At 43.0% G+C, this 27,517-nt stretch overlaps 1 protein-coding gene across 9 annotated transcripts; it reads right to left on the bottom strand.

Annotated features, from left to right (window-relative positions):
- Positions 1 to 2,560: 2,560 nt before the first annotated feature.
- EPHX1 (epoxide hydrolase 1) lies at positions 2,561 to 27,517 on the bottom strand. 9 transcript variants are annotated; one of them, XM_083856836.1, is made up of 9 exons: positions 27,378 to 27,517; positions 14,074 to 14,258; positions 12,485 to 12,665; positions 10,081 to 10,308; positions 9,122 to 9,251; positions 8,281 to 8,495; positions 6,145 to 6,253; positions 5,097 to 5,222; positions 2,561 to 3,629 (listed from the first exon to the last, which is right to left on the bottom strand). In XM_083856836.1, exons 2-9 carry the CDS (start codon positions 14,251 to 14,253, stop codon positions 3,404 to 3,406), a joined length of 1,395 nt encoding a protein of 464 aa, XP_083712962.1. In that variant the 5' UTR covers positions 14,254 to 14,258; positions 27,378 to 27,517; the 3' UTR covers positions 2,561 to 3,403. The 9 variants fall into 9 exon arrangements, with proteins under 9 accessions (XP_083712962.1, XP_083712966.1, XP_083712963.1 ...); XM_083856840.1 differs by having other exon boundaries at positions 27,383 to 27,405; XM_083856837.1 differs by lacking the exon at positions 27,378 to 27,517 and adding an exon at positions 27,270 to 27,371.

Here is a 27,517-nt window from a genome sequence, read left to right as displayed (position 1 = left end):
GCATATTATATATTGCACCTGCTGTAAGACAGAATTATGCATTTGATTGACTGCCTTGAACCTCAGTCCTGCACCTGAGCAATTGCAGATGACTCAGTTGTGATGACTGGTGCCCTTCATGGATCTAGAGCTAACTCTGATGCTAGGCTTAACACACCCTAATTTCCATTAAATGATGGTTTCACTTCCTTTTTCATATGAAAATGTGATTTCTATTCATTTTTTTTTCCATTCACGACCTGAGTAATGCCTGACGTTTTTGTTTAATGTATATGAAGTCCTGTCTTGTTGTGTAAAATGTCCAAAGGCTCCATATGGTGACTTGGATTTTTCAGGACGTTATGGTTTGCAGTTTAAAAATCAGAAGTCAAATTTGGTTGTAGTAGGAGTTTGTTTAGCTGGAGCTGCATGAGAAGATTATGACCTTACTTGTATTTTTCCATACCAGAAGCAGACACTTTCCAAAGCACTTCAGCTGGAGGAAGAGTCCAAGTTGTTTATTTTCAGTGGCATCACCATGGTTCCAAACCCCTTATCGAGACTCTTAATGAGCTATGACTGGATAATTAAAAAGCAGGGTTTAGGTCAGCTGCTTCTGGTTTCAGCGTGGGATAAATGCATGTTTTGGAGCAATTTAACGTGGCATGGCTTTGAGGACAGCAGTTTCTTTGAGCAGGGACTTTGGGGCAACTTTGGGCCAGAAATTGAAGCTTCACTAAGAAATGGCCCCGGAGCAAAACAATGTTTTGTGTCACCAGATTCTGTGTTATCCTGAAGGCTGTAGCTACTCTTTCAGACTGTAGGTACTCTTTCGGAACCTTATTCCCAAGAAACAGGTCAGCCAGCCCAAGAGCATCACATTTGGCCTTTTTAGAGAAAACTCCCTGGTTCAATGGCAGGTCCTCAGCTGGCTGACATCAATAAGAACAATTGTAATGGAGCAGGAACTCCTTTAGTACTGCTTGTTATTATTGCAATAGTCTGACATGCATTTACTTGCTAACAGAAATGCTAGAACTATTTCTAGTTATCTGTACCAAATAATTGCCCTTAGCCAATACCGGAGAGTATCAGAAGTGAATCTGGATTCACTCAAGGTGCTTGTCAAATCCAGATCTCAGGCTCCTGGGAGAGTTGCTCAATACAGGATGAGATGCAGATGCTACCACTCACAGCTCACAGACACTTCATTAGTGTTAAACCTTGCACTAGAGGTGGAGGGCTGGCTGTGTTTTGCTAAAACCAGAGGGTTATTTTGAAAAGGGAAGAGGAACTGAGGGCAGGTGTTATAGCTGCTGCATAGATAATTTCATATTTTTTCACTTTGTCATAGTATTTCACTGCATTTTTATCTAGCTAGTTAAATAGGTGATGAGCAACAGCTGCTGATAGCTGTGGGCTTAAGGCTTGAGAAGTGTGACATAAAAACTCAGAACAAAAACTCTGCTATATATCAGAATTATCATTTTTAAGCTCCTAAAATCTAGACCTTTTAGGTCCAGATTTGTCTCTCTTTCAGACAGTAGCTTATCAAACCCTGAAGAGCACTTACCTGGTGTGCAGAGCAGGTCAGGACAGACTTGTGCAGGAGGGTGTGTAGTGGTGCCTGTAGCAGCACTTCTTGTCAGAAGTGAGCCAATTCCTCCTGAATAAGGAACCCTCTTTCACTATACTGCTCCTGAAACAAGTTTGGGGAGGGTCTTCTCCACAGAGAGTCTATTTCAACAGGAATGATTTTTTTTGTTTTCCTCTTGAGTGTTTAAAACAGACTGGCCTGCATCACACAATGTTTTTGCAAATGTGAACACAAATTTTGCCTGAATGAAAGCATTTACAAGCAAGCATGGAATTAGTGCTCACTACTATTCTGGAAGCAGGTAGCTGTCTTAAAGAACTGAAGAACAGCTGCAGGACCAAATGTAGTAGGGGACCTGAGAGCTCCTTTGCCTTACTCTACTGGCACCCAGGTGCAGCAGGCAGAGGAAAGGGAGCAAGAGGTCTCATCTCTGCTCAGAAAACTGCTCCAGGCTGGTCCACAGCCCATCTGCCCTAATGATTTTCTGTCAGGGTTGGTGGTGACTTTCAGCACTAGGATTTGAATGTGCCCAGCAGGAGAGTCCACTTGCCTCCTGTGAAACAAGCATACCAAGTAGTTTGAGTCTAAAGCCTTGTGACGTGGAGCATGGATCTGCTGAGCTTCTGATCTTAGCTTCCATTTCAATTAATATTGTGAAATAATGCTAATCCATGCAAGTGTTATTGATAGATTGTATTTCCCTGTGCTTTCAGAAGTAGAGAAGGACATCAGAAGTGACTGGAGAACATAACCACACTGAAATCAGTCATCTGGAGATGGCTTAAGACCTGTTTGAAGCTCAGCTGCACACACTAGGGACAGGAGCTAGTAAAGCCACACAGGCCTTCAATTTTCTTTGAGCAGTTTGCCTTCAATCTGACCTTTGTGACAGATGCAGTACAGAATTGATGGGTTCTGAACTGATGTTTCTCTCAGCTGGTACCAAGCAAAATCTCAGTTATTATTAAAAGAATCACACAAGAGTTATTAAAAATTTAATGCACTTTTTTCTTTTAATTTTGAATTAATCAGGTTTTTATTCTTTAATAAGAGGTATTTGCAATACCCTGCCAAAGCAGTGCAAAGCCACAGTGTGTGGAGCCTACCTAGGGCTATGATTTAAGAATACAAATTCAGTGCAGAGGTAGCTGGGGCTGTAGTTACTCCTCCCCAGCCCCTCCTCCTGGACTGAGCTACAGGCACCTGTGTGTTTCAGCTGCTCCTCACATATCCCAGGAGTCTGGCACAGGGCACTCCAGCCTCTTCACAGCCAGGAAGCTGCTTTACAGCCCAGACTGGAAGAGAAAGGCAGCCAGCAGAAGGCAGTTTAAAGATTGGGTGGATCAATGCTGATTGATGCATTCATGCAAGTTAGGTCCTGCCAGGCTGCTCCCCACTCTTTATGTGAGGAACTTCATACTCACAGCAACTCAAATTTTACTGCTGCCATGAAAAAAAAAAAAAAAAAAAAAAAAAAAAAAAAAAAAAAGCCTTTTATAACTAACTTTAAACTGTTACTAGGTGCGTTAGTAGTTGTGAGGTCTATTTTTCAATCTCAAAGCAAGAGTCAAGAATACTACAGAACATGTTTTAGAAGATACCCAGGTACTCCTCATGTTATACTTGCCTAGCTGAACACAAAAAAAGCCCAACCCACAATCTGTTGGTCCCCATGGTAGTATCTCCTGGAGATACACTGCATTTTTCTTCCTGTCCTTGCTCACAACTGGTCAACAGTACGATCTAATTCCATGGATTACAGTAGACTTAGTAAGCCCTGTACATGTGCTAAGCTAAAAGTAATTACCCTGCTGTTTCTTAGGGAGGTTATTCCCCTTTCTTTTTCCAGAGTTGCTCTTTCTCTACTTTGTCAACAAACTGCAGAATATCTTTAGCAAGGAGTTCAGGTTCCTCAAAAGCTGCGAAATGGCCACCCCGAGGCATGAAGTGGAAGGAGACGATGTTGGTGTATTTCTTCTTGGCCCAAGCCTGGGGTGTGTGCAGGATTTCATTAGGGAAGGAGGCAATGCCAGTGGGTACCTGCACTGTGAGCCTGAGAGAGGAGAGAGAATCACTGTAATCTTCCAAACACTTAAATCTGCAACAAATCAAAGAGCTCAAGGAAATGTTCCTAAGCAGTTGGGCACACTCTTGATAGGAATTAAAAACTTGATTTCCAGATCCTAAAACTGAAGAAAACACTCTAATTCCTGAGGAAAAAACCTCATTGTTGTTTTCAGGGGGTTTTTGCAATGATATTAAGGCAATTTTGTAAGGGATCCAGGGCATGAGCCTCAGAAGCATGGAAATGGAGAGGAGAGCCCTAGGAGGTGGTGGGCAGCAAATTTCCTCTTGCTGCACACAGGGCTCAATTTGAGGGGCAAGCACACAATTTGATAAGAGCTGGAGAGAGATTTACAGAGAAGATAACCACTCAAATATGCTAAGCCTGGCAGGAAAACTGGAGGGTAGGCAGGAGAAGAATTACTTCATAGGTGGAGAAAAGAGAGGGATACTAATATTCTAACTGGTTTAGAAGTAATATTTCTATATGTGAGACTATACCTTGTCAAATAGCTCTTGCTTTTAACTGGCACAAATGCACACTACAGAACATTCTGCACATTAGAAAGTGTAAGGAAGCAATTGGATTTGAGGAGTGTGAATGATCTGTGCTTGTTATAAGAGCCACGTTTTCTAGGTTTAAATATCCCATGCACATAAGCTGCACTGTCAGAAGTGACAGACTTCAAAATGTAGATACAAAAAGTGTTGGGCACGTAGCCACTGGAAGCCTGAGGTCAGAATTTTACACAGGACTCTGAGACTCTGTCCTCTAGGCACAGAGAAGTTCACACAGCTCATCTCATGCAGGCAGAACCAGAGCAAGATACTGCCCAGAGCATAGCCACAACGGCTTCAGGAACTGAGTCAGCTTCCTGGGAGCATAGTTTCACAGCTAAATAAATACCAGGGCACTAAGCTGTGGTTGCAAATACCTCGGGGCAGGTTAAAGCCTTCACTCATACTCAAGCTGACACAAGTACATGCAACCAAGCTGCTGTCTGAAGAGTCTGAGCAGCAGCAGGCACATCAGTCTCACTGACTCCTGCATGATGCAGTTTGTCAGCAGGCTGAAATTGCTTCCAAAGGAAGGACTTAAGCCTTTTGCAAAAACAGGCAAAGTGTGTCCAGAATAGCACTAAAACTACAATCAACTAAACTAAAGAAAAGTGACTGCATGACTCAGTCACAGGAACTGAAATAAAATCAGGAAGTAGATGGATACATCATGAATGGGAGGCCCTCAAGCAGTGCCTCCAGTCAGATCTCCTCTGAAGGCTCTGATTCCTACCTGAGCACAGTGTTTTCTCAGCACAGTACATCAACTACCTGGTCTCTCTTGCAGAAGAATACTGTGATGGAACAGTGTTTTCTTCACCATTCAGAAATCTGTAAGGCATGCAACTACAAAATTAAGATTGGGGCAAAATATTTAAAGAGAAGAAGCCACACTTACTTTTCATGTTTCTGTGTGCCAATCCCCTTCTGCAAGTTTTCTTTGTAGAAACGCATGGAGGAGACAATGCAGCCTGACACCCAGTAGATCATGATATTGGTGAGCAGATCATCCAGGCTGAACTTCCTGAAGAGGTAATCCCAAGAGATCACTTAATTAGAACTGAAAACTGATTTGCATCACTTTAGCAGGGACTTGACTTTGGTTTGGTTGTAAGGAGGAAAAAAAAAAAACGTTTAGGAAAAAAATAGTGGTTAAGAGTGGAGAGGTGAATTTATTACTCCCCCTCTGCCTACCAGTGACCAATTAAGGATGCTGAAGTCACATTTTAACTCCTACAGGGAAGGCAGAGTCCAACCTTATGCTCTAGCATGGCTGTCTCTCCTGTCCACAGACTGGGAGGGTGAGAGCAGAACAGCACATCCAACAGCTTGTGCCATTTATTAATGATAATCTGAAATGCTACTGTGAGCCCTTAACAGAGCCCTCACACACCAACATGTGCTGTAAACAGTGCATGTTTCATATAAAATTATTAGCTGTATGAAGTGCAAACATTCTGTGCAAATCTGCTGCCACTGGGCCTTTCCATAGTATGTCCCCTCTCTCCATTCCTGCCAGGTAGTTCTCAAAGGGGATTTCAGCTCTGCTTTCTGCTGCACACTAGACATAATCCTTTATTAGCAAATGGTGGGTAGATAAAGCAGTAACAATAATTCCAAAGCCAATTCACAGAGTTAATTGTTAGTATTATGATGAATCATGAGTTGCCAGCATCTAAATGTGGGTTAAACATTTGGATTTTGTGCTCTAGTGAGTCAGTTCAGGAGTTGCAGAGTGTATTTCTTTTCTAGGAGATTGAAGTGGGAAGGGAATCCATCAGCCTCCATGGCCTGTTTGCCCCTCTGTGTGCTGGAGTGCAGCCCTGCACCAGCTGTGGTCACTACAGGCTCCCTGAGGTGTGAGGTGACCACTTCAGACAAACCTCCTCAGCTGTGACTCTGGGCTTAGTCACCTCATCCAAAATGGCAGGAGAGAAAGGGCTTACCTCTCTAGTCCTCCATCCTCTAGACTCTGGAATTCCATATCAGTCCATGAGGAAAACTTCTCCAAGATGTATGCAGCCAGTCCCACAGGAGAGTCATTCAAACCACAGCCTGTAAAGAAGAAGGAAAATTGAACTATAACTGATATCCAACTACAGAGCTCAGAGTGTTAGAGAAGCTGCCTGTTATAATACAGGGGATGTAACTTTACAAAGCTGTTCCATCAGCTGCTTTCTTAAATAAATAACACAGTACAACGAGCTGGAACCATTTAATGCCAAATCATAAACTGAAAGTATCTGCAAACGAGCAGGCTCCGCATTAGCTCACACTGAACGTTTTTTGAACTGATGTAACAGTATTGGATTTCTGCTGGCTTTTCTTTTTTTCTGGTAAGCTAATAAGATTAAGCTCTATGTGCCAAGGAGGGTTTGCTTCCATTAATCTGGAAGTTGTCATGTATTAAACAGCATTACAGAGCCAAACCCCACATGCCTACACATGACCAGGAGGATTTACAGCATTATCTAACAGCAAAAACATTTTAAGGATTATTAGAAAGTCATTAAGGAACAGCAAGGCTCTACTAAATGGTCCATCTTCTGAATTAGCAATAGCAAACTGCCTTCATGTAAGACAAGCCTTCATATCGATTTTATAGTTTGCTTTTCTTGGACAGAAAGAACACACCTGCACTTGGAACTTTGATCACACATCCTAGTGCTGTGAAATACAGGGACCATAAACTGTCCCAGCTTTTCAGTAAAACATGAGAAAAAGCTGTTCCCAAGGAGCAGCAACATATTTGAAGCTCCAACCCAGCCTTCCAGGAAGGTTCCTAACACTGCAGCTGGCACAATGTTCATCAGTAATTGCTATTTAAACATGACAGTGGAATTTCAATTATTAAGCAACTACTATTGATAACTGAAATAGCAAGTGTTTGAAAAAGTTCTGTTGAGCACTTTCCAGATATGCTGGACATGACAAGCAATAGCCTCTTCTCATCTGCTCACTGTGAGTAGAGTGCATCTGTTTACATAGAGAAAAACTGACATTGGTCCTCAGAGCACTTGGAATGCAGGTATTTCTGTCAGAAATTTCTTCAGTGTTTTTCTCCTTTCAGGAACCTACCACTGCCCTGCTCCTCTCTTCTTTGCCCTTTGGAGAACTGCAGAAATGCTCCAGCTCCCAAAGCATGAACTGGCCGCTGGTTCCCAGTCTGCACAGTCTGCTCTGACAGACCACACATGACTGGTGAGGACAAGAATCAGAATTCTGATTGAGAAGGAGCATGGCTTAGGCACCTTTCAGATATCAGCTTCCCTCTCTTTCCTAAAGCATGAAAAACTGGCAATTTTTAGAAACCAAGACTTAAGCAAAATTATTTTAAATCCATGCAATTAGCCTTTTGCCTACACATTTTAAGAACATACCTTCCTCTGTAGGTAAGCTTATGGAGAACCCTTAAGAAATATTTCCCTTAGCTATGTTTTTAATAAAATCCATCAGTGAATTGCTGCTCCACCAAGCTAAAATGTAGTCAGTACTCTTGACTCAGTTGTCCAATTCAGTCACAAAAGATGTTTTTTTAAAAATAGAATCACTTAATACTCAGATACATAAAGTAGTTAAACCATCTGAGTGACTAGCTCATCTAGAAAGAACATTCATAGCTACATTTTTTTTTTCCTTGGAAGTCTGCAAGTGATTCAGAACAATGACTAAAAGTAAATTTGATTTTATTTCTCAGGTTTTACTTATCGCTATAATAAATAAGCTACATTGTGTGCCGAGACAGCTAAAAGCTTCTTGTAGTTTACATTATTTGAATCTGATCCATTCTCTGAGAAGAAATTATCTTTTGCTCTCAAATGCATTTGAAATGATATTACAGTCCCTAGTGATAACAGGAGTGGAAAAATATTAAACAATCTATTTTATTTATGAAAACTGGAAAATTAGGTCAGTGGCACTTGAAGCATGCTCAGTTTGGATGTGCAGATACACTGCAAAAAAAAAAATTCTGCACATTTTAAACTGTACATTTTATTTCTATGAAAGTACAACTAAAGTGAAGAGACTTAAGTGTTCCGAGCTCAAAAAAGGTAGTGGGTTGGTTTTTTTGCTTATTTTACCAACAGTATCCGGCTTTGTAGCCTGTATGTGAGCGTAGCCAGACTCAGACAAGATCCTGTAGAGCCCTTTTTTCAGGAAGGGGAACATCCTCCTGACATCTTCATCCTGGAGTCCAAAGAGCCCTGGGAAGTAGCGGCCCAGCAGGACAGAGAGCAGCTGAGGGAGTCCCAGCTTTGAAACTGAGACCATATTCAAATGGAGACCTTTCACATGGCTAAAGACAAAAACAGAAAAACCCCACAAGTTAACAAAAGTTCTAAGTTGTTGTGTTTAGAATCATAGAATATCCTGAGCTGGAAGTGACCCACAAGGATCATCAAAGTCCAACTCCTGGCCCTTCACAGGACAGCCCCAAAAATCACACCATGTGCCTGAGAGCATTGTCCAAATGCTTCTTGAACTCTTCCAGGCTTGGTGCTGAGACCTGTAACATTTAAAATGTTACTAACAAAAATGGACATACTTGAATTCCAGCCTGTTAATTACATCATGACCTCAGCTGCCCCTTGTAGTGTGGCCTTTCACACAAAAATGACAAGTCAAAGGGTCAACTGTCAGTAATCAGCACACACTCCAGGGCACTAAGCCACAATTCCTCCTTTTTTTTTCTTTACAAGTACTTGTCCTACCCCAGACTTCAGCAAGGCCACTACAAAACTACTGCACAACTGTTTGAAAGAAAAAACATTTAATATAAACTAAGGTATGTAATTTTGGATTCTTGATTAACACTGAGCACCAAAGAGAGAAACTACACAGTGAGGTCTTGGGCAGGAACTCCCAAGTGCACAGGAAATAACTATTCACAGAGTAAACCAGCTGCACCAAGGGGATACTCACTTGGGAGCTATCTGGGCCAGGTTGGTGCAGATGAGCCAGCCCCAGTCACCACCCTGGGTGTAGAACTCATTGAATCCCAGTCTGAGCATCAATTCATAAAAAACAGAAGCAGCACTCACAGAATTGAAGTCTGCATAAAAAGAAAAGAACACTTTTGTTGCATTAATCTCACCCACTCTTCTGACCCTGCAGCACTGATTCTCCACATCAAGGCAATGTTCAAGTTCTTCAAAAGCTACAAGGCCATTTCTCCTTGCCTGACTCTATGGAAGCCCTTGCTCAGCACCCAAGCACAGAGAGCAAGCAGAAACCATGAGGAGGACAGACTGCAGCCTTTGTTGCAGACCTCTCCACTGCTCTGAACACTGACCACGAAAACTGTAGCCAGAGAAGCAGAGAAAAGCAAACCCAACCTTCCCAATGTCATTCACCTGCACATGCAATTAAATACTAAACTCAGTATCATTTTAAACACTACCTTGCTCCAATTTGCTGCAGCTTGTGTTTGCATAACTCAGAGCACAAGCTGAGCAAGCAGGTATTTGGCTGCAATCTGCCATGTGGATACATGAACTGCTTTGTTTCAATTCTTCCTTCTCACCTGCTTGTACAGTGCTGTCGAATATGGATGCAAAACCCCCAAAAGGACCAGTAATAAATTAAATTTACCCTGCCTGCTCACTCACAGACAATTCATGGGAACAATTACTACTCTTCAGTTGTCACTTCATAGCTTTTTATGGTTCTTTTTAAATTATCTACACATTTCTCCAGAAACTAGTCAGTGATGTCACCCAAAGTCACCCCCTTATCTCCCTCCTCCCACACAACACACAGGATCTCTGGTTCCTCATTGGGAAAACAAGAAGTGTGTAACAGGAGTTGCTGTTGTGCTAACAGAGGCTGCCTCACTGTGAGACTGGGCTCATGGGGGTTCAGTTTCTTCTCTTGTGTCATACCTTTTTTGTGGGGTGCTTCTGAGAAACCATAGCCAGGGATAGATGGGCAAATGACTTCAAAAATGTGGTCGTCACCGAGGCCGTGGCTTGCAGGATCCGTCAGGAGAGGGATGATTTTGTAAAACTCGTAAAATGAGCCAGGCCAACCATGAACCATTAATAGTGGCTTTGCAGCCTGGCCTTCAGGCAAATGAGGAGGTTTTACGTGAACAAAATGGATATCAATGCCTGTAAGAATAAAATCATTAATTAGCACGCCCAAATTTACCATGACACTGAAACTAATCACAGAGCAGATTAGGAATAAAGCTTTTCTCCAGTCCTTTTTTTTTTTGGTGAGCCTGCAAACGCCCTGCACTTCTCTGGATACATTTATCCAAGGACCTTAAAGTACTTTATAATGGGCAATTAAGTATCACAGCAGCCAAATGAGGTTGGCTATTTCTGTTTTAAAATAAATTGGCAAATTAAGACATAGAAGTGAAGCAATCTACCAACGGTAACACAGTGACTCACACGGCTTACAGGCAGAGGAGACAATTACATCATTTAGCCCAAGTGCCCTTAAATTTTACCCAAATAGTCCCTACATGGCACAGGATAGGCTTCAGTCAGCCAGGGATTTTTCTTCCTGAAAGGCCTACAATTGCAGCTTGAAGGCACCGAGAGATAGAGGATCCATCACAACTTCTAGCTGTTTGTTTGGGGGCATGAATCACTTTCCTCATTTTGTGCATGCCTTACTTTCCACTTGAATGTCTCACTCCTGTCGCCAGCCACTGACCCTAAATGCTACACAAAAGGAATTTTAAAAGCCTTCACTAAGTATTCTCTGTCTGTGGAAGCCTCCTGTAATCAGGTCACACATCTTAGCTGCTGATAAACCAATCATGCCGAATTGAGGATTTTATGCCTCGCTAAAAAAGAGTTAAAGTGTTAATTTTTGTTCTTTCCTACCTTTACTCCAAAGCTTTCAGTATCTCTGAGTGAGTAAACCAAAACAGGAATGTATGTTCTAGTTAGTACCAGTCTCCTGCTTGTTCAGTAAAAGGTAAAATCTGCAGTGTGGTTTCCATTTTGACTCTTTCCAGCAGGAAAGCTTCACACAGCATTGCACTACCTGCTTCAGGTGAGCTGCTCTTCCTCAAACTAACTCAGGGCTTTGTTTTCCAGGAAACAGGAATTTGTTCCCAGCAGAGCCTGAATGCCTCATTTCTTGACGTATTTAAGCATATTTTACTCACATCAACTCCAGTTCACCAGCAATCCCACCATCTTTCACTGACTTGAGATTTCCCCATCCTTAATACTTCTGTGAATCTCTGTATTCTCTGAAAAGCTTTCAAGTGATGACAGAAGGCAGGAATCTGATACACAGCATGTTTGACCTTGTCTTTTCATATCTCCTCTCTGTGATCTTTCCCAACACGGAAATTTCCCTTCCCATTGCTATACATAGTGCATTGTCCTCAGCTGCTTCTCCCTTTCTTGTCTCAGATGGTGCTTTTTTTCTTCTTTTTTAAGGGAAGACTTTCTGGTTTTATTTTCTCCAGCACTAACCATCATTTAAATAATGCTTTAAGCTCTAATGACTCTATAGCACCATTTATTGTCCCAAATCCATTTAAAACATTACAGCAAACTGCACCATTGAAATAACACACAATTATGGGTGCAAGTAAAAACATAACAAAATACTCTGTTCAGGTTGAATTTTGCCACCATGTGAGACAATTGCCTGCTGTGCTCTAGATCTACAACTGGACCCAAGCACCACCCTGAATCAGGCATTTTAAAAAGCCCAGTCTGACCAAGCTCCAGCACCAGCAGACCTTGGCTTGAATGAACTCTTTGGAAAGGTGCAGTGTGCTCTGGATGAAGAGAAACCATTCCCTCATACCTGGCAGCACATCAACCCCAAGGGAATGGCACTGGGAATGCTTGAAGAGGTGCAGCAGAGCACATCTGCCCTGCCAGGCAGGGACAACCTGCCCAGCTGAGGAGGGCTGCCAGGCTGATGGCTTCACTGTGACAGCAGCAGCTGGGCAGCTCCGTGGAGCATGAGGAGACATCTGTGGGAGTTTGTGCATGACTGCATGTGAGGCAGGGAACATGTGTACATCTTAACATCCACTCCTGCTTCCAAACACCTGTGCTTGGCTCCTGTTAACACCAGCTGACAGCCCGCTCATGCACAGGGAATTCCATTTGTCATTCCTTGTCCTAAAGGCTTCAGTTACAAGGAAGGAGCTCCCTGCTCCTTCAGCAGTGATGCCAATGATCCAGACTACGGCAGCCAGGGAGGGAAGGCCCTGTTACACAGCCAGAGCCTTCTTCCCACCCAGCTCCCTTGCAGACAAGTTTATCTATTGCTGTTTATATTTTAAGAGGAAAAGCTACACACCTTGAATCTTTGTTTTGAATTGTGGGTACTTGTTGAGGATTTCAACTTGTTTCTTCCAATTGAACTGGTTTTTCCAGTAGGACACAACCTTTCTGAGATGCACAGAGTTCATTCCATAATGGAAGCAACTGTTCTCCAGTGGCTCAGTGAATCGAGCCTGGTCAAGTCTCCTAAATAAATCCTACAGGGAAAAAGAGAGAAGAGATATTAAAAGCATTTGTGTCTGCTGTCTTGGGCTGTGTATAGTTTCTAGTTATTCCCACATGAAACTAGAACAATGGAAATAACATCTCTAATTAGACACCTGTGCCTTTTGCTGATGCTCCATCAGCTGTTCCTGTTCTTTTCCTCCTCCAGATGGCCTCCTTCCTCTTCCATTCCCAGCTGTTCTCAGCCTTTGTTCTGCAGGGCTGCCTAACCTGCCTGCCAGGCTGAGAACCACAGAGGGCAAGATGCTCTGCTGACACTGCTGTGGCTTCCAAGGGTAAGTCGTGCTGCGTTCCCAGGGTACTTTCCTCACAGTCAATGCATGGATCTGGCCAAACCTTTTGTTTTCCTTCCCAAACCCAGGGGTGGGAGGTCTTCACCAGGAAACGTTCAGAAGGATTTTGTATAGACAGGAATTTGGCCAAATTAGACTGAAATTAAAGTTTTGCCAGTCTGGAATAACAATGACAGTCACCCTCCCACTGCACTTCAGGGCTACAGGGGATGCTGATGATCCTGCAAGATCACTCCAAAATCACTCAGCAGGGAAGGACAGCCAAAAGCCCTTCCCTACTGCCAACAGAGTAGCTGAAGGGCAGGTCTGGAAATCTAATCCTGCTCAATCATTTTTAAGTTATAAATTACACATTTCAGTATCAGCATTATAAGGGGGAAACATAATGGAGACCAATGTCCCTTGATATTACTAAGAAGGGCAAGCAAAGTGTTAAAAATCCCAGACCTTGCTGAGAAATTAGTAATCTATTATAAATTAATAATATGAGCAATCCCATGAGTATTGTTTGAACCATGACTCCACAAAGATCTATGAAATCGTTCAATTCCAGGCTTAAACACACACAATCAAAATCTTTCTATCCAACAAATTCTGCAACGTGTGTGTTTACTGTAATTACCACAATAATTTAGTGTTGACCAAAGTAGACTATTAATTTCAGAAGAATCAGCATCCAACACAGCTGCAAACATAAAGCAGTCAAGAAAATGAGGTATTTGTAATTGCTTTGGAAAGAAAGGGAGGAAAAAAAAAGACATTGTTCTTATTCTGGTCTACACAAACTGAGGAAAATGCACAAACAGAAAAACAGAGTTGAGTAATCTGTAATATGATTTTTATGTTCATTAGGCTTTGCAGAGTAGGTTTATTTACCAGCAATCATGCAAGAGCCAGCTGAGAACAAAATTATACAGTGAGATCTGCCTATTCATACCTATCTTCTGAAGTACTGAAAAATCCCTTCCCCCAAGACCTGGACATCACTGGCACTCTGTTGGTTCAACTTAAAAATTACCTCCAAACATGTTCTGCATCTATTTGGCCATTTCTTCCTTCCCTCCCCCCAGCACAGAGATTTGCTTACACTCAGCTCTTCCTCTGTAGTCTCCACCTTAAATGGCCGAATACTTGAGTCTTCTTTAGTCACAGGCTTTTGTCCCTTGCCCCACCACCCATCTTTGAAGGGCAGAGTCTCTTCTTTCTTCTTGGAAAATAAGAAGTAGAGGAGGAGCGTCCCCAGGACCAGGAACACCTCGAGCAGCATAATGCCTGCAAGAGAACAGGACTCTGGTGAGCCCAGTCAGCTCAGAGAGACACACATTATTCGTAAAGACTTGTCCCTTTTTAGACAGGATTCCAGCTACAGGATGTTCTGGCACTCACATGATATCAATACTTCTGTGAAATTTCTGAAATAGAATGTTTTAAACTACTCAAATGAGGAAGAATTGTTTTAAATAAAAGACACCTAATAAAAACAGAAGTCAAAGCAAGTAAAAAGATTATGTGGCAATTAAACAGTCATTATAATGTAAATATAACATAAATACAACATAATTTAATAATTACAATTATGTAATTCACATTGAATGCTTTCTCTCCCTTTGAAGGTCTAGATTCCCCACAAATCCCAAGGCAGAGCATCTCTTCAGCAAGGCTTACACATCTACTGCTGTAGATTCAGGGGGAAAGGAAAACAAGACATATATACAGAATAAAAAGTGAACAGCATGAGGGCAGCCCCTTTTACCTCCCAGTCGGCCAGGAAGTGGAGCAGGGATATATTTGCACAACCTTTGAACAGCAGTGCAAAGGGTACTCAGACCTTCCCTTTCCTTCTCCTTGTGAACTGTTTCAAAGAGAAAAAAGATCATGTTCTAAAATGTGATCACATTGCCAAGTGACAAAATTCTGTCAAGGTGCAGAACAACCTGATTTCACAGCACATCTGCATAATCCAGATGCAAGCCTGCTGTGCTTCAGTCAAACAGAACACCCCAGCAAAAAAACCCAATAAAAATAATCCATGCTGAATATATTTGGACTGTTTCATGCCACAACTAGAAAAAACATTTAGACTTGTCTTTAATAATTAATGTTTTCAAGCATGCCTGTAAGTGTAAGAAATGTTTGCAAGGTGGTTTGGGGAACAGTACTGTCATCATTTTAATGCATAATTTTAAAGAATGTTGTGCTTCAAACAATCATTTGCTGGGGAATTGCTAAGATGTCAAGTATTTCAAAACTTCTGTAGGGCAAGGATTGTTTATGACCCAGAACATCTTCATTCTCTCTAGAGCCAGAAGGTTTTGTTGGTTTTGCTGCTGCAGAGTAATTTGATGCTCTGGAATGGCTTAAAGAGTCATCAGAATGCACCAAATTTACTCCTGGATCAAAACAGGAATTTTAACACAAGTTAACAGGAATTCATAGGATTAGAGCAGGAATGAAACTGAATTAAATTAAGTTTCTTTATGTGACAGGACATGTTCTAGTCAACTTTTTAAGCTTAATTTTCTAATGTCTGAAAACAAATAAATAAATAAGTCAAGATAAGCACCCATTAAAACATTTGTACAGAAGCCAGGCATTGTGCAGACTGAACAAGCTACCAAAAAAAAATTTTATTTTTCACAAATGCAAGTGCTACAGCCTTGAAAGTGCCTGAATCCTCAGAGACCGGAGCTATTGGGAGTGATAGGCACTGAAAAAACTTAATTTGTTTATTTGTTTCACTGCTTGTTTTTCTTCACAATGTTACCTGGAGCGCAAGGCAACACTCTTTTCCCACCTTTACAACACCCAGGCCATAACTTAGCCCAGAATTAAAAAGTTTATCCAATTTCAGCTTGCCTCAGCACACAAACCAATGCAGTTTAGGAGCATCCTGAGCACAATTAAATTTTACTGCAAAGCAGAACTGGAGGGGCTTCTAGAAACCTCAGAGCACTTTACATAGAAATGATACCTACCACAGCATTTTATAACATTTCTACTCTAAGCCTTCACGGAGGAAAACAGCAACTTCCCTGAAATCACAACACAACTCGGGCCATGTCTAGACTAGAAAGCTCCACCACCATAACTGTGTAAACACCACAGGGGAAAATCCAAACTCTTGGCCAACTCCAACCTGTTTACAAAGCCCCCCGACAAACAGAAGCGCTGCTGTCAGCGCCAGCCCCACTATTCAGGCTGGGCTACCTCCAAAAACAGAGCTCTCTTTCTCCTGGCTCTGCTGCATCAGCACCACGGCCCCTGCCAGCGCAGGGACACAGGCACAGCACCCAACACCGAGCTGCTCTGCCCAGGAGCAGAACCTCAGCCAGAAACCTTCGTGTCCTAAGGCACTGGAGTGCCCAGAGCTACAGAACCATTTCTGCTCCCCCCCATCTGCCCTCAAGGACACTCGAGAAAGCAGAATTTTTGCAGCAGAAGACCTGGGCAGGGGTTGTGTGCAGATGTGTGTATTTTGCATTCACCCTGGACTGCATGTGGAAAGAAGTTGTGTGAACAGACATCCATTTTTGCAGTGAATTCCAAACAGAGTTGAGGATGAGCTTGTTTGCAATCCAGTATTTAGTGCCAAAATCAGCTTCAGGTCTCATAAGAATCCTGTCTTCTATTGCAGATAGCTGGGGCTGATGACAAATTGATTTGCATGAGATGTCATCCTGACTTGGATTATTTTTTGCTAACAGAGAGACTCTCTGTATTCAATCTCTCCCAGTTCCCTTGAAAGTGCCTGTAAAATTCCTGATTATAATGAACACGGGGCCCAGAGCTCCAACTGTGTCACATTTTTCTGTGAGTGCCCAGGAAGGGAAGGACCAAATGCGTCAGCAGTATTTTAACTTGCACCACTTCACTCAAAGGGATTGTTTTGTGAGGGATGAGCTGCTGGGATGCAACATGTTCCTACCAACAGCTCCAGCCTGGGCCCAGAGGAGGCCACTCAGAGCAGTGATTTCCCAAGTTCACTATTCAAGCTGCTTCCCAGGAACTCTTGTGTGTTGTTTGAGCAGCACAAAGCAGCCTCAGTTGTGACGCATCTGCACCAGAATTTCCTCTGCTAATCACTGCTGAGATCTGTGGTGAAATGGAAGTTAACAGCTCCATAACACTTGTTACGTGATGCAGCAATACAGCACCATGATTGTGGAAGGACAAACAGGTACAATAACACTTTTCTACCCTCAGTTTTCAGAGATGTCAACAACAAAGTGGTTGTTGGTGGTTTTATTGTCTGAAGTCTCTTGATGCAACCACACTGGCATGTGTCCTTTATAAACGAGTACTTCAAAGGGAGCTCATGTTTTGGTTTGGCTTTTCCCTCTTTTTATGTGACCAAAGGCAAGACCTTAGAAGGAAATATTTCCATTTTTTCCATGGTCCTTAGGCTCTGAGACTTTGCTGTATCCCAGGGTGGATATTGTTTAGACAACACTTAAATACCTTAGACAGTTCTTTTATCCTAAAGAGTTCAAGGAGGAATGTTTTTGGTTTGCTGCTTTAAAAACATGTTTTGAAAGAAACATGTTGAAATGAAATGGGCCCAGTAAATAGCCCAAAAACAAGCTCCTCTTGAAGTAAGCCAAGCACATCTTGAGAAATATGTTTGCAAGAAAACCCCCGAAGTTCCTTACAGTGTCTTACAGCTCCCTGTTAGAAACACTCTTGGTTTTCAGGACCTGCTTGCATTTTGATTTGTCCTCTGTCTGTGCATTAAGATCAGAGCTAAGGAGTCCACAGGAACAGAGCAATTGTTATTTACATCAAAGCCATGTCCTGTCTCTTGCTTTGTCTTCATCAATATGCAGAAGAGATGCCTCACAGAACAGTGCTCTTTATTTTCAGAGAGGTCATCTATGAAACAACTTAATGGTAAAACCCCCCTCTCCTTCTACAAGTAACCACCCATCTTAGCCTTGCAGCATTAGAATCCACCTGAAACATGTTTTTGGAGAAATAAGCAACTGTGCAGGCCTTCAACTTAATGCTGGAAACACGTCCTGGCCCAAACAAAACCCACCTGCAACGAATGATGTGCAAAACCCACAGCTTTGAGGGTGCTACCAAAGCCTGAAAGGCAGGGCTAAACTGCTGCTGCATGGCTGAAGCAAGAGCTGTGAGACTCTGCTGCTTTCAGACACACGCCACAGTTAATCATGGCTTAGGGTTAATAACATTTTCCCTCTGAGACTGGTTTACCAGCACACTGTGAGGGAGCTCAGAGCACTTGGTGCACTCTGAGAGATACAAGGTTTATTGATTAATAATTACTCTGCAGGAGAAATAACAGCTCCATTTAGAAGTGTTTTTTTCTGTTTATTTTTGTTCTCTTACATAAAGTCCCACGTCAGGCTTTACCAAGAAGGCACCTCTCTGCTGCAGCATCTTTGTTTACACGTCGTTTACAAAGAGCAGCAATTGCAGGCTACTCTTCCCAAGAGACCTGCAGGAAAAACAACCCCACTGAAGGACTTCAAAACCTGTAAAAGGCACCTGTAAGAGGGTCCCTGATCACTGCCTCAGCCTAAAAGGGACTAAGACATGGCACAGCCCCCACAGCTTCACCCTCAGTCTATGTCCTACCATATCCAGGCATCCCATTTTCACCGTCATGTGGCACCAGAGGCAGACAGAAAACCATCAAGTTACTCGTAGAAGAAAATCTTCCTGTTTCTGTAGTTTATGGAGCATTATGACAAGCTTGAAAATAGCTTAGCAACGCAGAAATTGCTTTGCCTACAAGTGATAACATCTCCCAGGTGAGCAAGAAAGGATACATTAACATGGTAGGGGAGGAGGAGAGGCAGGCATCGGATGAAATAAAGCGTCCTACGCAGGAAAGCAAATCAAAGACAGGAAATACAAATCCAACAGAGTTTCTGGCTTGTCTCGATAAGAAATTTAGCATTTACATTTTTTATTGCCACAGGGAGGTGGCACATAATGCTATCTCCAAAACAGCAGGAAGAGATGATATCATCCTATTTTACAATTTTTTTTTCCTAGGCTGTTCACAATCAGAAATTAGCCAGTACAGAAGGAACTTAATTAGAAGGCTCCAAGCAAGGAGTGAGGTCACGTCCCCAAAGTAGTGAAACCACACTCTTGCAGGCCTCTCCCAGGATGTGGAGCATGCTGCTCCCAAGACAGGTTTGGGGGTACCCTGCTGAGGAATACCCCACACCTACAGCACTGAGGCACTGCTCCCGTGCAGCTCTTTACCTGCCTTGTCCCTTGGACAATAGGAACAAGCAACAGGGCCAGTTTCAGCTTTGGGGGTGCCCCTATGCACCACCCAGAACTTGCACTTACAGCCCTTATCCTTAGAGGCACATTATTCCAGGGGAGTGGTTGAGCACCTTACACAACACATTCCCACCTCATTTTTCCTACAATTACAATCCGTTTTTAACTCCCCAGTACTACACTGGAAGGCCACAGGCACTGAGACCCAAGTCTAAGTATAAAAGAAAAGTAGTATGGGACTAAGTTCACTGTTATCCACTTGGCCTCACCCAGGGGCAGCATATTTATGTAACCACTGACCAGTCAAATCTCATATCCCAATCATTATTTAAAATACTGCATGCCACTTTCTTAAGGAGAAGAAACTCAACTTACAAGAACAGATATTTAAGCAACATTACTTGCTCTTTCAAGGCCATGCCCCACACATTCTTCCATGCTGCTTAAAAACATTATTTGTTTATCTCAATTTCCCTTGTTTGGCTTCTATTATGCTCGAACAAATCCACCCCCTTTCAACAGTCTAAAAAAAGCCTTTGGGCTACATAAACTCAAACTGACAGAATCCAGCCTGGGATCTGTGTGATGCCCATTATTGTGATCTAATGACTGGGTGCATGATTCAGGAGAAAGGAGATGCACTCTCCATCTGCAATAATTTCTGTTTAAGGATCTGCAGACAGAAAAGCCATGAAAGGATTCTTAAATCAGCACTGTTCAGTCTTAATGATAATTAATCAGCACTGTTCACCCTTAATGATAATTAAGGGTGAAAGAACTGTTCAAACTACCATAATAATGCATTAAGGTTAGAGCATGCAAAGATTTTATCCTATTCATCCTATCCAGCCTTTACTCCATTTAATGACCCTCAAATCCCAGCAAGAACAGACTTTTTGCACAGGTGCAAAAGAGAAGTGACATTAGCCTGGCATACAATGGAGGGTGAACACAGCTGAAAGCTCTCAAAACCCATCTTCCAGTTAAAAGAGGGAGGGATAACATGCCAGTAAAAGTTTTTTTTAAACAGTTCTTAGCCACTATCCAGTCAACTAAATGACATAGTCTAACAGAGTCCAAACAACATCTTGAGCTTTACTTCAACATTTCATTCCTAGCGTCTGAAAAGAAATTGAAACAGCACATGGTTCTGTTTTGCCTCCCACTAGAGTTACTAGCAATAATAAGGTTCACCTCCTCATCCTATGCCAGCATCTGCATTTTACAGAGGAGGTGGAAATGAGCCAAAAGAGTGAGATATCACAGATAAGGAAATGAGATGGAGGTTATTGTTCTTCAGGCCTTAAGGCAAATTTGGGCTCTATTTTTAGCTCCACCAAATCTTCCAGTAGTGAAGAGTAAAAGGTTACCCTCCTTCCCTGCCATGGTGTTACTGCCAATGTTTTGCTTGCCCTGATCTCCAGATAAGACTTGTTTTCATCCCAAACTGCTTGGTGGTACAGCACAGCATGTCCCCTGCTATTTACTGCAGGATCTTCCATTAGTCTAAGTCTCTTAAGATTCTTCCAAGGAATCAGAAAGATCTTGTCAGCTAGCAGACTTACAAGCTTACAGTATTAGCACTGTTAGAAAACTGTGTTACTGAAACCTTTAATTATTAAAACATGCAGAATTGACGTATATGTGGTGCTTTAGAGGGGAAAAATAAGAGTGTAAGCAGTTTGAGGTATGTAAGAACAAAGTACCTGACGAGCCTTCCGTTAAAAGAAGGTGTGGAGACAGAAATGATGAATATAAAGACTGCCAGAGGAATTTTCTGGTAAACTACAAGACAGATGAGGTGCACATTATGAATTTAAACTAGGATCGTGACTCCAGGTAGTAAGGGCAACATGAATGAAAATGTGCTCCTTCCCCCATGACGTGACTCCCTCGAAGCTCTGTGATGCCAAACTCCCTCCCTCCTCTGTGATGCAAGATGACCTCCATGTCCTGTGATGCCAGACTTCCTCTAACCTCTGTGTCTCCCTCTTACCTTTAGGATGAGACTCCATCCTCCATTAGTGAAGATTTCCTGCTTTTTTCTATGATGTCAGATTATTTCTTTCCTCTGTGATGTCAGACTCTCTCTTATCTCTATGATGATTTCTTCCTTTCTCAGTGATGCCAGACTCTCTCCTTAATCTTTGATACCAGACTCCCTCCTTCCTATAGGACACCCCATTCCCTCTTACCTCTGTGATGTCCAACTCTGTCACACCTCTGATGTCAGATCCTTCTCTTCCTTCCTCAATGATGACACTGTCTTCTTCCTTCCTGATGCCAGACTCACTCTTACCTCTGTGCAACACTCCTTCCTCTGTGGTGTCAGATTCCCTCTCACCTCTATGATGACTTCCTTCCTTCCTTCCTTCCTTCCTTCCTTCCTTCCTTCCTTCCTTCCTTCCTTCCTTCCTTCCTTCCTTCCTTCCTTCCTTCCTTCCTTCCTTCCTTCCTTCCTTCCTTCCTTCCTTCCTTCCTTCCTTCCTTCCTTCCTTCCTCCCTCCCTCCCTCCCTCCCTCCCTCCCTCCCTCCCTCCCTCCCTCCCTCCCTCCCTCCCTCCCTCCCTCCCTCCCTCCCACCTCTGAGATGTCCAAACCCATCACACCTCTGTGATGCCAGACTCCTTCCTTCCTCATTGATGCCAGACTCTTTTCTTTCTTCATGGTGCCAGACTTGTCCTTCCCTATGTGTGAGACTCTCTCCTTCCTCAGCATGAGATGATCTCAATCCTCTGTGATGTCCAACTTTTCCACATTTCCTCCTTTTTCTATAATGGCACCATTCCTCCTTCCTTGATGATGTCCAACTCCCTCTTACCTCTTTGATGAGACTCCTTACTTCATCTATGATTTCAGATTTCCTTCTTTTTCTAGGGCACCAGACTCCCTGGCCATAAAACCTGAATACTCCAAGTATAATGCAAAGAAATGTGCAAAATCAGATATAAGATAATCAATTCATTTTGCCTAGAGCCATAAGTGTAAAAGGAAAAAAGAATATTAAAGGTGACTATGGAAACAGGAAGAGATTGAAACTTGTTATCTCTCTATGAAGACTTCACTCCCAATGAGGAAAGGAACTTTGAATGATGCCAGAGGAGGGGAACAGATGGTAGTCATCATTTTCTGTCAAATAACTGCAACACCAAAAGGATGTGCCAGAATAAACATGTAACAAGAACAATTCTTGCTACTTTATCTTTCTCTTAATAACAATATTTAAGTTCTGGTTGGATTCATGGCCTTCATCTAGAAAAGTGCACTACCTTTACCCACCAGAGTAGAGCAATTAACATTCTTGATGAAGCACCCAAGAGAGCTAGGTCCTCCAACAGAGCTTGGGTTTTGAGTCATCACACATGGATGTTTTACCTGAGAGGAAGACTTGTCTTCCATCAGACAGCAAAGCCCACCCAGGCTGCAGACACAAAACAAACAGGGAGAGCAAGAGTTGTTCACTACAGAATTCACAAGATGAACAAATTTTGACTGCTGGGTGCAATAAATGTGAGGAGAATTGCTTGAGACGAAGAAAGAACAATCAAACCCAAAAGTTTGCTGAGCCCTTTCTTGTCCCATGGATCACACCTAATAATCTTTCCAAAAAAAAGCTGGAGGAATGTTAGGTAACAGCTCACTTTTCAGAGAGGAAACGTAGCAAACAGTTCCTGTTCTTTAATCCTGCCAGAAACATGATCGCAGGTCATCTCTTCATTCTGGCAAATGCACCATTGAAAAGAACAACTAACAAAGCATGGCTACCACAATTCCCACAAGAATATTCCCAGCCCTGCCAATCAGAAAGCATTTACTCAATAACAATGTGCTTAAATGTATATAAAAACTGATAAAGCTGCTTCAAAAAAAACAACCATAAACCCCAGGGTATGTTCAAATCACTGTCAGCCATCCTGCCATGTCTAGCATGACCAAGATATTAAAGCAAATGCCACTTTAGAAGAAGATGTTTTGTGCTTTACTATTTATGTAAATACCCATTTACACACACAATTATGTTTTTAATTAAAAATAATGTGTTCGGAGGAAGAATCCGGGACTTTTTCAGCAGTAGTATTCAGAAGGGAAAAAAAGTATTTTCACCATTAATTACAAGCAGACCAAAGCTCTTCAGAGAGAAGCAAGATGCTCTACTTTCCAAGTGACTTTTCTTCAGGGACTTACACAGTAATTAGAGATCTATTTGCCACATTTGGAACTTGCACTTTAAAGAAGACTGCCCTGGTTCTGGGATTGTGTATGGCATGAAAAAAATACTCTTGGAGGCTCAATGAAATAGTGCACACTCAACCACAAAGGTAAGGCTTTCCCTCTGCTCATCTGGCCATAGAATTTGAATACTCCAACTATAATGTGAGAAATGTGCATAGGAATATGTAAGATAATCAATTTACTTTGCCTAGAGCTATAAGTTGCATTTCACCTACCACCCTCAGCCCTGCTTTGCTACTTCTCCACTGACAAATTACTTGACAAGCTATTACTGAAGCAACAAGAATTTCTGGGAGTATTACCATTCCAGGATTATAACCCCAAACAGTTACATTTACCTGTTGTAATTACTGAGAACAAATTGGTCCTTCCACTGAGGAGCCTGAGTTTGTTTCACAGTGCTTACAAGATTAAAGCATTGCCATTTTATTCCTAAAAATACTGGGTAGGTCTGAAAGCTCTGTTGAAACCCTGGGTTAACAAACAGGGTGAAAAGAGTGGTATTGCCCTACAGAATGACCAAATACTTACAGTGCAGTAAATCAACAGGAGGCAAAAAAGCCTTTTAAAACACCCAGTAATCCAAAACCTATTTTGAGTAATTCATACAGCCAAACTGAAGGTGGATTCTGGCTTGCACTGGTTATTACCAACAGTGCTCTATTTCAGATTATTTACTTCAAGGCTATGATCACAGGAAATAAAATAACAAACTCTGGGAAAAATAACAAGCCAGCAGAGTTTAAGCAAATCATACACAAGTTTTTATATCAATTCAGACTGGAAAAGATGAAGAACAAAGAGCCATTAACTTGACACTGTGCCAGGACCTTTCCCACAAAGACTTCAGCTCTGACAAAGATCTAATCCCTGTCCTTGGACAACTTCAACTGTGGATTGATTTTCAAAGCTGCTTAATTGCTTTTGGGGCCTATCTTCCATCGATTTTCAGTGAGCATTAGCAATCTTTGCACTCAAGCCTCAGCTTTAGCTTACTTCAAACAGGAGTAATATCTGCTTCAGGGGAGAAGCACAGCATCTCCAAAGAGCAGTGCCAATCAAAATAAGAACCCTGCTTTTGTGGCTCTCTGAGTAGCTTTGAGACATTGCCTTCTAAGGCTGATCCTATCTCGTAGGTTCACCTAAAATTACTAGGCAATTTCTCTTATATTAGATAAAGCTAGGCTAGGAAAAGCAGGGAAGAGAAAGCAGCCTAACTCAATAGAGCTGGAAAATTAGCAATGCATTTGATAATGGTATGTTTTAACTCCTGGGCAATCAAAATTCCAACTGAATTCTGACAAACTAAACCCAGACTGAGCAGAGAGTGAACAATTTGCTTAGTCTTTGCAGATTGTTCAGTTATGCAACAAAATACAGGCATTAAACTTACAGGGTTTTCTTCTCATGCCTAAAACGCTTGTTCAGCAAAGGGAATTATGCACAAAGTACTCAATCAAACCATTTTCAGGTCTGGCAAAATTATCCATATATAAATAAAACTTCAATTTCATATCCCCATTTAGAGATAAATAAGCAAATAAACCAAACCGAAACCATTTACATGCCAATAGTTGAAGCCGCTTACTCTAACTAAACAGGGAATCCTGGCCACATTCCTGAGGAACGCTAAATAAAATTGTTATTTTATTTAAGCACTGCTAAGTCCCGCTTATCAGGGACCTTACCCTGGAAAAGCACCCCTGGCTCCAGCAAGGGGATGGGAACGCCACAGACGCTCCCCTACCAGGAGTGCAGATTAGGGCCTTCCTGTTCCCCAAATCCACACAAAGTCCCACTGCGTTATTCCCACCCGAACAATTCCCGTTGTTGGCGATGCGCGGGGCACCGCGCGCTCTTTACACCCCCGGCATTGCCAGGGGGGCTGGGACACGCGGGATCGCTTGGAAAAGCGCTTTCCTTCACCATATGGAAAGCCGGAGCTCCTCTCCCCGCCGGGGCACCGCTCACATCCCTCCCCTGCGGGGAACCTCCCGAGCCGAGCCCGTCCCCGTCCCCATCCCCATCCCCGGAGCGCGCCCGCCGCTCTCACCTGCCGGGCCGGGCTGGACCGGGCTGGACCGGGCTGGGATGGGCGGGCACCGCTCTCCTGAACCTCCCGAGCCTCCGGGGCCGCCCCCAGCCCGGCCCGGCCGTGCCCTCCTCGCTCCGCAGCCCGCCGGGAGATGTAGTTCTGTAGTTCTCTAGTTGTGTAGCTCTGCCCGGGGCGGGCAGGGTGTGGCGGGCTTTGTCCCCGCACGGCCGGGCGCTGCGGCTCCCGGGGGCTGCACACTGAGGCTGATCCCGCTGCCCTGCAGGAATAATGGGGGCACGGCCGGGCGGTACCACCCGTGGGTGCCCCAGCGCTCCCAGCCGCGCTCGCTGCCCGCAGCAGAGCTCAGGAGAAACACAGACTGTGCCCAACAGGAGGAAAACAACGAGAATGAATGCACCGAGCTGTTCTCTGCTTGTTCTCTGAACCCGTGCTCTCCAAGGCCTGTCCTTCAAACTTCGGCAACTGTAGGAACTCATCCCACCAGGAAAAACATCCAAGCAAATATTAAATTCTTCATCGTCTCTGAGGTTTTTCCTTTTCAATCTCAGTTTTCAGCTATCACTTCACTTCTAAGATCCAATCTTCTTTTTTCGTCACCTCCACACCATCTCAGCTCCTGTTTGGATTGCTGGGGTCTCAACAGACAGACTTGTGATCACAGATAAAGATTCTTTTCAACATCTTTCAGCTTCTTCACAATCATCACAGTCTGCTCAAGCAGTCCTTTGCTCAGAGCCCTTGGTGCAGCTCTCACGCTCTTTTGTTACGAGCAGCAATAGTATCTAAATTAAAAATTAGTCTTCTTTAGAGCAACATGTCCCTAAACTGTTCTGCAAGTTAGTTTAGTCCTTTTTTTGTTGTTTTTTTTTCTTACACACCAAATGGGCTGGCTGAGTTCTACCCCTTTTGGGGCATCTATCTTTACAAACTGCTCTGTACTATTTTTCTTGAGACACCAAAAGCATTAGTACCAATCCACCTTCCTTCTGTAGGACTACAGGGATTCCACTTACATATAAATAAGACTGTGTTGAATTTCATAGTAAACAAAACTTCTATAGGATGAAAGTTAAAAATGCAACTGTGTTGTGTGCCAGGGTCATAACCCTTTATTTACAGCTACCACACAGGTCCTTGTCACTGTTTAACCCCAGCTGGCAGCCAAGAACCACACAGTCACTCATTCACTCCCCCACCAGCAGGATCAGGATGAGAACCAGAGGAGGAGAAATAAAAAACCTCATGGATAGAAATAAAGACACTTTATGAGGAAAAGCAAAAGATGTACATGCAAGAAAAGCAAAACAAGGAATTAATTCCCTGCTTCCCATGGGCAGGCACGTAGGTGTTCAGCCATCTCCCAGAAAGGCTCCATCACACATAGCAGTTACTGGGGAAATCAGTAACTCCAAACATACCTCCTTTCTCCTTGTTCCCCCAGCTTTACATGTTGAACAGGATGCCCTGAGGTGTGGAATGTCCCTTTGGTCAGTGGGGGTCAGCTGTCCTGGCTCTGTCCCCTCCCAGCTCCTGGTGCACCCCCAGCCCGTTCACTGCTGGGTGGGGTGAGGAGCAGAAAAGGCCTTGGCTGTGTGCAGGCACTGATAAACAAAACCAAAAACATCTCTCTCTTATCAACACTGGTTTCAGCACAAACCCAAAATAGCTCCATACGAGCTACTGCAAAGAAAATTATGCCACCCAAAGCCAGCACACTTTATTTGACTGTTTTACCTAACAAAATTGCATTTCTTCTGTCCTCAATTTGTTATAAGGATGCCAATTCCAATCTCTAGTTAGTAACTCCAGCCTCTGTAACTTGCTGAAGAGGTAGTGTCATACTTTACCCAGGCTGGCCCGTGTTCTGAAAACAAGTGTGCTCAGTCATCCAGGAAAGCACCTTGTTACCACTGAGGGCCTCCCAGTTCTTCCTTTTTTGAAGTGGACAGGGTAGTTCAAAGTCCCTGATGTGGAGATATCCC

The sequence above is a fragment of the Zosterops lateralis genome (genome assembly GCF_965231275.1).
Source record: "Zosterops lateralis genome assembly, chromosome: 3".
Classification (NCBI taxonomy): Eukaryota; Metazoa; Chordata; class Aves; order Passeriformes; family Zosteropidae; genus Zosterops; species Zosterops lateralis.
Note: the sequence above shows the minus strand (reverse complement) of the source record. Positions and strands in the feature narration are given on the sequence as shown.